Consider the following 12,735-nt stretch of genomic DNA (forward strand, 5'->3'; position numbering starts at 1 on the left):
AGTTCTGCGCCCAGGTGCAAGCTGAGTGAAGACTATGGAGATGGGCTTGCAGGAAGGTCTTGAAGTCAGAGCCATGAGGCAGATCCTGCCACATGCAAGTGACCACAATTGTGTAACTAAGTTTCAAACTTAAGAATTCTACTTTCCAGCTACATCAGATCTAGGGAATCTGAAAGTAATCTTTTAACCCCACATGCAGAGATCCCAGTGCTCATGACACCCCTTAGACAGGCTGTACAAATGGTATGCTGTGCTCAGTCGACTATAGCGCTGTGATGTAGCCTTCATCTATGTCCACAAGTTTTTCGTATATTAGCTGCCTGTATGTAGTACTTGCCAAGGGATAGGAGTCCTTACATATTGTAGCATCTTATGGATTGAAATACGGTGTGTATGAGAGGGGTGTGTGTGTGTGTGTGTGTGTGTGTGTGTGTGTGTGTGTGTGTGTATGTGTGTGTTTTAGACTAGCCCAGACTCACTGTGTAGACCAGGCTGGCCTTGAACTCACAGAAGTCAGCCTGCCTCTGCTTTCTAAGTGCTAGTATTAAAAGCAGTAGTTTTAGATTGATCTAGGGGAGGAGGCTGTGAGGTGGGGAATTGTGAAAGTCAAAGGACAGCTCCACCCACTCCTTCCACCTTTCTACGAGCTCCAGGGATTGAACCCAGGTCACCAGGCTTGTTTGACGAGGGCTGCGCCTGATGAACCATCTCACCTGCTCTGTAGTTTTCATTGTCAACTTGACGGACCTGGAGTCTCAAGTTTCATTTGAGAAATTTTCTGAACAGGTTGGCCTGTGGGCATGTCTGTCAGAATTGTCTTGATTGTTAATTGATGTGAGAGAGCCTAGCCTATGTGGGTGGCACCATTCCCTGGTTTGACCATGGACTATGTAAGAGGAGAGAGAAGGCTAGCTGAGTATCCAGCAAGCAGGTAGCATAACTGCATTTGTTTGTCTCTACTGTTGACTTTGGATGGAGTATGACGAGCTATCTCAGTCTTCTACCACTGTGACTTCCATGCATTGATGGACTGTCATCTGGAATTCTAAGCCAAATAAGTCCTTTTCTTGCCCTTTGTTGCTTTTTGTCAGGTTATTTTATCACAGCAACAGAAAGGAAAGTAGGGCCCAGATGGACGAATAGAACCTTGGCAAGTGTGTGCAAGGCTGGTGATTACATTGGGGTACTTAGCCTTAGCACCACTGGTGACTACATTGGGGTACCCAGCCTTAGCACCAGTGGCAACTATGTTAGGGTACTCAGCCTTAGCACCAGTGGCAAGTACGTTAGGGTACTCAGCCTTAGCACCAGTGGCAAGTACGTTAGGGTACTCAGCCTTAGCACTAGTGGCAAGTACGTTAGGGTACTCAGCCTTAGCACCAGTGGTGCTTGCTTTGTAGCTTCTCTGTCTGTGTCTTGTGTGACAGTCACCCATGACACCTGGCTACATCCTAGTAGCAGCCTCCTAGAGTCCCTGAGGAGTAGACCTGTCCCAGAGGAAAGCCGCTCCCCAGACAGAGGCTCCTCGGGCTCCGCTGTGCCATTCCTGTAGCATAGCTTCATGAGAAGTGCAAACAGGAAAGTCTACAGTCCTCAGAAGACTGAGGATAAACTTGGACGTGTAGAAACGAAGTGTATCATAATCAGGTGGAACTTGCTGCCATCTTAGGGAATAACTTTAAGAAAACTGGTTTTAGCAGTGGCAAGTGTTTCATAGTAATGGTGGTTCTCTTCAGAGAGCCAGGTCAACACAAAGGGAAGAAAGGCAAGGGATGCAGCATCAGTAGCAGAGGGACTTGTGGGTGGGACTTCTCTCACCATGTGTCTAGCCTCTGTCAGTCTGAGCCACATGGCCCTGCAGTCTTCCAACTGCATTCTATCACTTAGAAACACCATGTCAAGATCTGAGTGGGAAAAGACTCTCATGTCTTCTAAGACCCAGCACAGCTTGGAGAGCACCGGTCCCAGCGTTACGATCTTTCTCTATCAGTTTCTCTTATTTTCATTTTGCATGTATTTCTTCTTCTTGAATGCAAACACAGTTGAGTAATTGTTAGGGATGTCTCCAAGAGAAGACAAGACATGCACGCTGCTACATTCTACAACAGGACAGACAAACTGCCATTCCTCACTGTCTCTTTAACAGATTCTTAAAATTGGTCCTACAGTACACTGAGAACCTAGTGGCCTACACCAGCCGAGAGAAGAACAAGTGGAGTGAAGCCACCACTCTTACACACGCAGTTTTGTTGAGGATTTGGACTTTCAGTGAGAAGAAACAAATGTTAATACATTTAGCCAAAAAAACCACAAATAAAGTTGACATAAGCTGACAAAGAAATCACGAATCAAGGTATTTTTGGTCGTGACACTGAGCTATAGAGGAGACCTTGGTGGTACTTGGTGGCAGCTGCACATCCTGTCTGTCCCATTGCATTTTACCGTCACCCCAGCACACAGCCAACCTCTGGAAGAACGTAAAAATACAAAGTTGCGGTTCATCACTTGGGATTTAATTGTTCCCTCAGATTTAACACCTTATCTTTTAAAGGAACAATATCTACATGGTGCCATGTCTTCAATGAGTCACATAAAGGATACATGGTCCACAGACATGCTCTGCATCACTTCTAGGTCATCTGGCTCTCATGCATAATGACCTGTCCTTGTGTGTCACATCAGCAACACAAGGTCCTGTATCCTGGACCATTTCATCATATTGCATCATTTCAAGGGAGTGGAACCCACCTCTGAATCTGCTTTGTTAATTAAATGATTTTTAAAAATGTTTACCATGAACTCTATGTTGCCTTTCATTTTTCCTAAAAAAACGATATCACTTATGTATAGTGGTACATGCCTGTAATCCTAGTGCCTGAGAGTCAGAGACAGGAGGATCAAAAGATTGTGACCAGCCTAGTAGATGTAAGGAGACCACCTCCAGCCCCTCCACCTTAAAAAACAAGATAAAATAAAAGTTTGTGTGTGTTAAGAAATGCATACCACAGTAGTATGTTAGTGAGGCCAGGTGATAGACGTTTAGAGACTTGCTTTCTCCTGCATGACATTAGAAGAGAAAGTGATTGCATGATACAGGTACAAATTCAAGATTCTGAACAACTGTTGATTGAAGGTGCTATCTGTATGGCCAAGGCAACTGCCAAGTGTACTTGCAAACAAAGCTCACCCTGCCCTGAAGTACATGTAGTGCTGCTCATGGCTGGCTGCTCTGCAAAAGAAATAGCAAACAGAAGACCCAAGAGAAGCACATACAGAGGTTCTAAAAGATAATAAAAAAAAAGAAAAAACAAAAATGAATGACTTTTTCAACATGTAGTCCTAGGCACTGTCTCTCTGTTCCAGGAGGACAAGCCTGTTTGGGTAGACACCACTCTGGAACTCTCTAGGTTGTCCAGCAGAAAGTGGAAGAGATGAGCTGTAATTCTAGGTTGGGGTTCTGAGAGCAGAAAGAACCAGAGCTGGGGGCCATGCTGTGGAGACTGATGGGAAATCTCAGGAAGGTGACATCCCACAAAGGCGTGCTGAGTCGAGCAGGCTTTGCCCTGTCTGAGGCCTGGTTCAATCCTGGATCAAGAGATTCCTCAACTCCTGTGAGTGGATCTCTGCCAGTGGCCTCTAGAAAATATCATTTCAGGAGTCACCCTAGAAAAGGAAACAGAAGTGCAGAGGTCAGCCGGAAGGTTGGCATTGCAGACCCAATGCTGGAGAAGTGAGCACGCGCAGAGGAAGATACTGGTTCCATATTTTACCAGGCTTGTGGGCGAGCTCTATAACCTTGAGGGCTTGTCTTCATCTGTGCAGTGTTGAGGCTGACATCGCCACTGCATACCTCATCTGACTGACAGGAAGGAAAAAAAAAAGTGATGCAGCAGATGCTCTGCTCTGTGCCTACTGTATCAACCAATGCTGGCTCTTCTTCTTTTCTTCCTCATAGATGATTTGGATTCTCTCTGTCACACTGGGCTGTGTGATGCGTGTGTTGCTATGTGCGTGTCTTCACTGTATGTGACTAACATTCCAGCCGTTCACAGCCTTACATGAATTAACCATTGGGAAAACAGTGGTCTCCCTCAAGTCCTCACCTGAAGCCCCAGCTGAGAGTAGCTTTCGTTTCTTTAACCTATGGATCCGAACCTGGCACAGGTAGCACTCTTGTCAACCGACCTGGAGTTTGCCAAAGCTATGTATCCCAACAGGATCGTCAGTGGAAGCTTGCAGTCTCACTGTGGGCTGTGCTGCTAACGGGGCCTCTGTCTAGCTTAGCTCCTTGAGGGGTGAACCCCGTGATAAGGGGAAGTCACCCTGGAACACATTGATGCTGGATTCCCTTAGAGAACTTCCTAGGTCCTTTCCTGATTGTGTTTTCTCTAGTCAGACACAGGGTGGCGCTCTTCATTAAGTAATCTGCCAGCTGTGTGGGAAGACGTCTCCTGCCAACTCCTGTGACTCCAGGAAAAGGAATTCTTTCCTTTTTCATCTGGCCACAGAGAGGTAGGTCCAAGGTGACAAGAGTGGGAAGTGACCACTGGCGCCTGGCCACTGGGGCTGTGGAGCATTGCGTTCACCTGAAGGCTCGGCCTTCCGTTCATTTAATTCTGTATTGATGAAAGGCATGAACAATCACAGTCTAAAAATCTTGTCCATCTTCATGAGGGAAGATTGGGGTTGTATTGTGTGAATTAATCTCTTGGGGGAAGACATCATCGTGGCCAGTGGTGGTGACAGGAGAATGAGGGAGGGACCAAGGTCACCATTAACCAACCACCAATCACCATACTGCTGATGGGGGAGGGGAACCCTTTGTCTAAAGGGACTGGACTGAGCTTTGCAGAGAAGGAGGGGCGCAGGCTTGCAGTGGAGACTGGCTTCTAACCACCCACTCTCCCCAGCTGCAGGCTGAATTCACACCTTGACACCACAGCCAGTCTGCCAACACTGCTGCCAAAGCATGGCGCCCGCCCGTGTGGGATTGGCTTTTAGGGACTAACAAAGAAAATTCCTTACATCGGATAAAAGGGAGTGTCTGTGGTTTGTTTTATAGCCCTACTAAAACATTTTAATGAAACTAAATCACTGTGGTACCGCCAGAGTTTGGGCTTTAGAGGGCCTGGAACCAGTTTTCCTATGGGCTGTGTCTGAATTGTAGAGTGTCCATGTGAATTGACTGGGGCCAATTAAGATAAGTCTTTGATTGCATCAGAAGTTCTCCAAATGGATGGATACAGGATGTCCCCTTGACACATAATTAATTAATTGAAAATGAAATATGCTCAGTTCAAAAAAGCTACCCATAAAGTGAAGTCCTGTGCCAGCCAATGATTAGAGTTTGGGGATCCTTATAAGCATAGACTTGCCATTATAAATATTAAATGCTACCTTTACAGAAAGCTTACATAGTTTCAAAGCCTTTTGCTCAGGACTTTGAATACCCCCCAAGACAATGTTATTAATTCCATTTAGGAGGACGGTAGAAAACTTAGTTGAGAAAACCTGGAACTCACTCCCCTGTGAAGGAGGCAGGGATGGCTGGTCCTCAGCTGCTTAGTGGTCACTCTCACTGACAGTTCCTCTGAGTCCCAGAAATGCAATCTGTAATCTCAAAACCTTTCCAGCAGCTTGGCAGGGAGACAGAAATAGCCCAGCAAAATGCAAGATCAGCAAGAAAGCACTACAGTCCACAGACTGGGAGTGGAGGGCTGTGATGCTAAGGCCAGTCCTTAGGTTATGAGGTCCAGGAAATCCCAGTCAGAGCAGAGGGTAGGGGCTGCAGGTGATGCAGGGATAGTGGGCACAGGGGCCTCCAATCTCTCTGTTTCACTCTTAATTAACAAGCTTAGGACCTCCCTCATGTCTCAGCATGTAAAATTCTCATAGTATTGAATTTATTTAGATATAAGCCTTTTCCCACAAGCTGTGGCTCCTCACTTCCCACTTAAGACATTATTTTCCATGGTCCCATGCTAACCCATCCTCAGGAGCCTCTATGTTAGTTGCCAGTCTTGTTGGAGTCAAAATCCTGACTATCCATCTGGACCTGGGCAGTTCACACTTTTGGCTCTGTTTTTGTTATTTGCTTGCTTGCTTATTTTTCCTGTATTACCTTAAATGGTAGAAAAGCTAATAGTTTTGTTTTCTTCTTTAGTTGGACCCATCTTGTCCATGTCCTGGATGAGGTTTGGACCTAAGTTAGTGGCTGAGGGGTCTGCTAAATCAATGGAAACATTGCATTGTGTTTATATATTGATCTTCAGCTGCCGTGAGCTGTGTTAGTCAGTGGTGGGAACAGGAGGTGTGAAGCCACACCTTAGGGGTCCTCCACGAGGTGTGATACTCACAGGCTGACAAATGGTGGGAATATTGCTTCCCTTAAGTTCTGGTCATGTCCAGATGGTGCTAAATATCCGGTGCAACACCTCACATCCCTCCACCCCCTTTAAGCTCTGCTGTGCTAAGTCCCGTGCCTGAAGTCCCCAGTGCTTTCAAGTCCTGTGCCTGAATATCCTTGTGTTTTTCCAAGTGAAGTATCTCTAAGACCCAGGACCTGAGATTTCAAAACCATTCAGGAATCTGTTCTTATCATGCTTGTGATATTCTATGTGTCACCCTGAATCAGCCAGTCTACCCCAGTCCTGTGCCATCACACCCAACTTCATGAGTTTTTTATTTTTGGCAAAGGACCCCTTTAAGAGCTGCCAGGAAGAACAGCGTTCATGGCTACCCACAGGCCCAGGGCCGTGCTCCAATGCCAGAACTGTGCAGGCCAGACTTGCTGAGTCTGCAGTTACGGCGTCTGTGCTTTTATCTCTTTTTCCACTGCTTCCCCTTCTCCGTTTTGGAACCTACGGGATAATATGCTCTGGTCCCTTAAGGATGTAGAGGAAGGAACCATTTCCATATCCACTTGACTCAAGTTACCACAGTCAGCTGCTGGCTGAGCAAACTGACCTCAGATGAGTCACAATCTAGCTCACACAAGGTCAAAGTTCAGCCAGACTCTGAAAGTCCATTTGAGAGGTTGATGTCTGTGCTCAAGATGCCAGTGTAAGAAGGGTGGGGGACGGTGCTTGGTTCCAGCAATTCCCAGGACTTAACTCCATTCAGGAGACCACAGTGAGACCATGAGGGCCCAGCCGGGATGGGTGGCCAAGGGACAAGGCAAGAGCTGATAGGGATCAGGCAAGGTGCAGGGCTACTAAATGGGGCCCTGAAAGGCTGCTAGGCTTCCAAAGCCAGGGTGCTTCAAGCCTAAAGGGGTGTGTGTGAAATCTGGCCTCTGAGTAAAGCTGTAGGATGATAAACTAAGTCACAGAGGCCACAGGAGGGACCCAGGCAAGTGCCATTGTGACTGGAATGACAGGAGCAGAGTTACCTGTGAGCTACCTCTGTGATCCACTCATGTCACCACCACCACCCCAACCCCCCCCCCCCCATTGCATGTTACCTAGACGTGTTACCAAAATTGATCTCCCAGTCACCAGAGAAGTGAAGGACAGGGGGACAAGTAAGGGTATCAGGCTGTGGTCCAACAGGGTGTAACCTACACACTGGGGCTGTGTCAACATAAGGACACAGGTCACATCAAGGGACACTATTAGGTCACCAGGTCAGCACAGAAACCCAGTCTTCCACTCGGCATTATTGCAAGTTTCCATAATCCAAGTTTGATTCCTCCACACTCATCTTTTCCTGTCTGGCTCCTTGCTGGTTCCAGGAAAACTGTGGGCAGGTTGCAAATGTCTGAGTTGAAACAGCTCTTCCAGGGGGAGGATGCAACAGAGACTGACAGTAGGGCAAAGATATCTGCTTTGCCATCCTGCAAAAAGCTGCAGATTCCACCTGCCCTGACTAGGCTGGCTTCCAGAGCAAGCAGGCTGATCTCAGCCACAGTATTTCCACATGCCTGACACCCTGCAAACCATGGAATGATGCCTGAGTACACCAAGCAAAGGCAGCATCCGGAAGCTCCTGACTTCCTGGTGTCCTGGGGACTGTTGGTAAGGAAGCCAGCTGAGGAGCTGCTGCAGGAAGCAGCTCAAATCAGGGATCGTAGCAATTGCTTAGGAAGTGGCTTTCATCATCATGAGTCGCAAAGTAGAGACAGTAAGGAGGAAATGGAAAGTCGTTTGGTAGGGAAAATCACTCCATAGTGTTTGAAGGTCACTCCTGTAAATGCTATATGAAATTGAAGTTATTGTTCATAGCACCTCAATGAGTGGGCCATAAAGTCAAAGAGAGTTGAGTTTGTCTTCCCGGAAAATAATATTTGTTAATGAGGCTGCAAGTTTGACAGAAAGTGTTCAAAGTTTAAACTATAATTTTATACTCCAGAATTTAAATATTAAGTCTATATTGTTAAATGAGATGTAATTTACATAGATGAGAAATCAAGAACACCAGAGCATGTAATATACAGTTTGCTTTCTATTCACACCCTCCTCAGAGTAAGGAATTATTTCTAATTGATTTCCAGGATCTTTATATAATAAGGATGAGAATCATAACTAAGTTTCCAATGCATCTACAATCAGTTTATCTACACTCCTGTTCATCCTGTCTTACACAAATGGTAGCAGATTATATAAACTATACCACACCATAGTGCTTCGATAAACAATATATATTGGAGAGTCTTCCACACAAAGAGCATCTCCAATATTTTTTTTAGTAGCTGCATAACATTTGGAAGTTTTGTGTTTGTTTTTGCTTTGTTTTGAGTCTCACTATGTAGCCCTGGCTGACCTAGAACTCTCTGTAGACCAGGTTGGTTTGAACTCACAGAGCTCCATCTGCCTCTGTCATGATTAAAGGTATACACTGCCATGCCCTGATGCTTCATATAACTTTAACATTACACTATTTGCTTATTAATGAAAACCAACTTATCCCATATATTTTGTCACAAGCATGTTATGATGTCTTGACAGCCATCATCTAGAGGCTGGGTCAGAGATGCATAAAATTATAGCCTTCCAGTGTCTGAGATTCCTTTATCCCTAGCATCATTTACTGAGTATTATAATATAAAGATGCTTTGCAATTCAGTTAGCCTCATAGGGTTTCCTGTTACTAATGAGGCATAGTATTTATTTTCTCTTTCATTGGAAGGTCTACCTAAGGCCTTTAGTCATTTGCCTATTGAGTTCTCAATATTCTTCCTTCTTACTGGCTTCTAGGATCTCTATATATTAAGGGCATAGGCTGTAATAAGTGATAAAAATGTTTTACTTCTCCTCATTGCCTGTTTTGATTTCTTAATTTGATAATGGTCGATTTTCATGAGTAAGTTGATATTTTTGTGTAGTTGAAATTTAAAATCCTTTCTCTATGCTTGGATTTGAGTTAGAAAACTCTTCACTTAGCTCTGAGTTTATAAAGAACAATTTCCCTGATCATGACTTCTATTGTCATTTATTTTGTGGTTTTAACATTTAAATATTTCGTGCATTTAGATTTCTTTTGAAACATGCTATACGGTATTGTAGGGTGGTAGATGTGGTTGTAGCTCTTTTTCCTCTCCAAAAGCTGATCACAGTCTTCCTTCCTAAGCTTCCTGCATGGACGGTCACTGGTATCTGCTGCTTCACCTAATTTGGAAGTTCATCATACTTATTTTTATGAACAGCTGCATAGTTGCCAAATGCCACATTCTACATAGTAATTTTTCAATGATAATTTGAGTTGTAACTTAATATCCTAATCTCTCACATCTTTTGGTGTTCATCATAGTTTTATGCTTTCTCTTACCCTTTGCCTTACTTTATATCTTTCTTTTATCTACTGCAACAAAGATTTAACTATTAAACCATTATAACTTAAAAATTGACAGAGCTTCAACCTCCCCTCTCTGGACTCTGGATTTTTCTGTCTCTTCCTGAAGTTTGGAACCAAATTCCCAGCAGTGAAAGCATATGTAAAAACATAATGATCATAAGAGCCCTCAACTAGTATATTTTTTCAAGTGTATTAGTCTATAGACTGTGCCAGGGAGAAAGACCTCTTACAATGTCCACTCCATCTGTCCAAAGCTGCCATTGTTCTTGTGCTGACTTAAATACTCACGTGTGGAAATTTTTGGGTGTCTGAATTTCATTTCATAAAAGCTTTCACTTTGACGTTAGGCTTATTACTAGAGATGTCTTTTCTTTATGGCTGTGTGGGGCATTCCTTTACATCTTCAAAGCTGTTCATTCCTATGTCCATTTCATATGCAGCTCTGGCAATCATTAGATTTTCTAATTTGTGTGTTTTTACTTGATTTTGTTTTTTAGGGGTGGGATATTGCTGAGATAGACGTAATTGCTATCATATCATAGGATTATTTATTTTTTAATGCTGGATTTCATTACTATTTAAGATTCTATGAGTCTAATACTACTTTTTATTTTTGGACCCATTAAAAGGTAGAATTACCTCTAACCAGTTTTTGAAATAATTTTTTAAAGTTCTTGAATGTGATCTTGACATCTTTATCTATTCTCATTACTATGCATCATACAAAACCCAGTAAGAATATATATTATTTCCTAAGGTACCTATAACCCTGTTGAGTTCCTCTCAATTTCATTTGACAAAATATTGACCATAACTAATTACACATTAATTACTAATTAATTATGATAAAGCTTACATTCTTCCCTGCATTGGAAAAGAGAATGACTGGTCGCTTTAATGGTGAGAGTTAATTTGCATTATGTTCATGCTAAGTCCCTCCTTGAGCACAATAGTGACCCAGTGAGATTGAGAGCAGTAAATAAATTGGCAGGTACATGGGTTGGTTAAAGATGTACTATCACATGGTGGTGCATCTTAATGAATAAAGCACACACTTTCTGAACATTTCTTAAAAAGCAAACAGGAAATACACAGGAAGACTGGTGTACACATATGTCCCTGTGCAGCAGACCCCTGATGCTGGTCTCCATGGAAACCACAGAGCACAGGAGGAGTGGGCCAAGGTGATGCCTCCATAAGTCATCCCTGTCCTGACATGGCACTGTGTTGTGTCTTCCGCTCATTTGCTTCTGTGGAACCACATTGTGATTTATGATGTCTACCTTGAAGGCACAGAACAAAGCTTGTGTCACTGAAGGGGATCATAGAGGTTTGCCTCCGTGTATCTGTCTCCTAGGGAGTAATAGGCTGGAGAGGGGAAGACTGTCAAGCTGAAGACTATCAAATGGATGGCACTCTGCTGTCCTGAGTCAACTTCCATGAAACAAGTATTCGGGACCTGTTCTCCCTTCCAGCTGGTAGACAGGGTGCACACAAGCTCAGCATACATGCCCTCAGACTGCTAGGGGTCAGAATGAGTATGTTGGTACCAGCCCATGACTTTGTAAAGCTTCAACATTCTCACCTTTCATTGTTTTGTTTTTAGATTTATTTATTGTGTATACAGTGGCCTGCCTGTATGTATGCCTGCAGGCCCGAAGAGGGCACCAGATCTCATTTCAGATGGTTGTGAGCCACCATGTGGACCTGGGAATTGATCTTAGGACCTCTGGAAAAGCAGCCAGTGCAGTGCTCTTAACCTCTGAGCCATCTCCCCAGCCCCATTCTCATCTTTTAAAAACCACCACTAGCCGGGCATGGTGGCGCACGCCTTTAATCCCAGCACTCGGGAGGCAGAGGCAGGCAGATTTCTGAGTTCGAGGCCAGCCTGGTCTACAAAGTGAGTTCCAGGACAGCCAGGGCTATACAGAGAAACCCTGTCTCAAAAAAAAAAAAAACAAACCAACCCAAAACAAAACAAAAACAACAACAACAAAAACCCACCACTAGTACTCTAACTTCCCAAATGCAGCAGCATTGGGACTGAGCCTGCTTCCCAGCCATCCATGGCCTCCCTGTTTGTAATTCTGTGCAAATCCAACTCTTGCTATCATTGTTTGGTTTTCATGGAAGGAATTCCCATCTACATGCATAAAGACACTCATCAGAATGAGCAGAAGAAATAGAGGACTAGGTATAGGAATCAGTGGTCAGGGCAATACATGGTCCAGGACCCAGGGTGAAGCAGCCCAGGTGGGAGGCAACTGAAAAAAAGAGGAGTACAGCAGACAAGAATTGCAGCTTTCTAAAGAAATGCATGCTTCCATTTCCAGCACTTGGGAAGCATGCAGATCTCTGTGAATTTGAAGCCACCCTGATCTGCTTAGTGAGTTCTAGACCTATCAGGGCTACATAGTAAGATATTGTCTCAAAGAAGAAGAGAAGGAGCAAGAGGAAAAGGAGGAGGAGGAAGAAGAGGAAAGGGGAAAAAGAAGAAGCAGCTTAATAGCGCAATGTTTGCAGAGAAGAGGATCTGTTCATACTAGTAATGAACAAACGTTCTTTACTGCCTTCTTACTGAGTGAAGCTTGGCTATAGAAAACAGTGGGGAAGGTGTTCTTTTCTGAGCCACACACAGCCTCATCCATCAGGCTCTCTCATGATCCCATGGAGAAGCCTGAATGGAAGGCAGGGGTGGGTAACTCACCATGTCCTCTGCAAGGATGGTTCCTGCCATTGTTTCCCTTTAGTGGATACTGAGAAGCTGGATACGCAGAACACTTTGTTCACTAATCCAGACTATCCCCCACTTTGCAGTCTGGTAAAGAGACTCCTACTATGAAGCAAAATTCCTGCTCAAAACCTGTTTTGCCTTTACCCTGAGATTCTTCAAGGCAATCCACATTGGATCGCATGCATGCCGGGCCAGGGGTCCAGCTTATC

General features: G+C 44.3%; 1 protein-coding gene across 32 annotated transcripts in view; it reads left to right on the forward strand.

The window, feature by feature from the left end:
* Positions 1 to 12,735, forward strand: part of Ermard (ER membrane associated RNA degradation) — a 48,495-nt gene that overhangs the window by 19,883 nt on the left and 15,877 nt on the right. For 15 of the 32 annotated variants that reach the window (XR_003952142.1, NM_001360402.1, NM_001360400.1 and 12 more), the window contains one exon: positions 2,147 to 2,799. The exons of 3 other annotated variants lie outside the window; for them this stretch is intronic. Coding sequence is in view for 21 of the 29 variants with exons in the window: in NM_001360402.1 (NP_001347331.1) it covers positions 2,147 to 2,333 (187 nt within the window). In the remaining 8 variants the exon portion in view is untranslated. Of the gene's footprint in view, positions 1 to 2,146; positions 2,800 to 4,392; positions 12,226 to 12,735 lie in introns of those variants that run through there. 14 more of the 32 variants (XR_003952143.1, NM_001039552.3, XM_030249851.1 and 11 more) reach the window with 7 other exon arrangements.

This window comes from Mus musculus, chromosome 17, assembly GCF_000001635.26.
Source record: "Mus musculus strain C57BL/6J chromosome 17, GRCm38.p6 C57BL/6J".
NCBI lineage: Eukaryota > Metazoa > Chordata > Mammalia > Rodentia > Muridae > Mus > Mus musculus.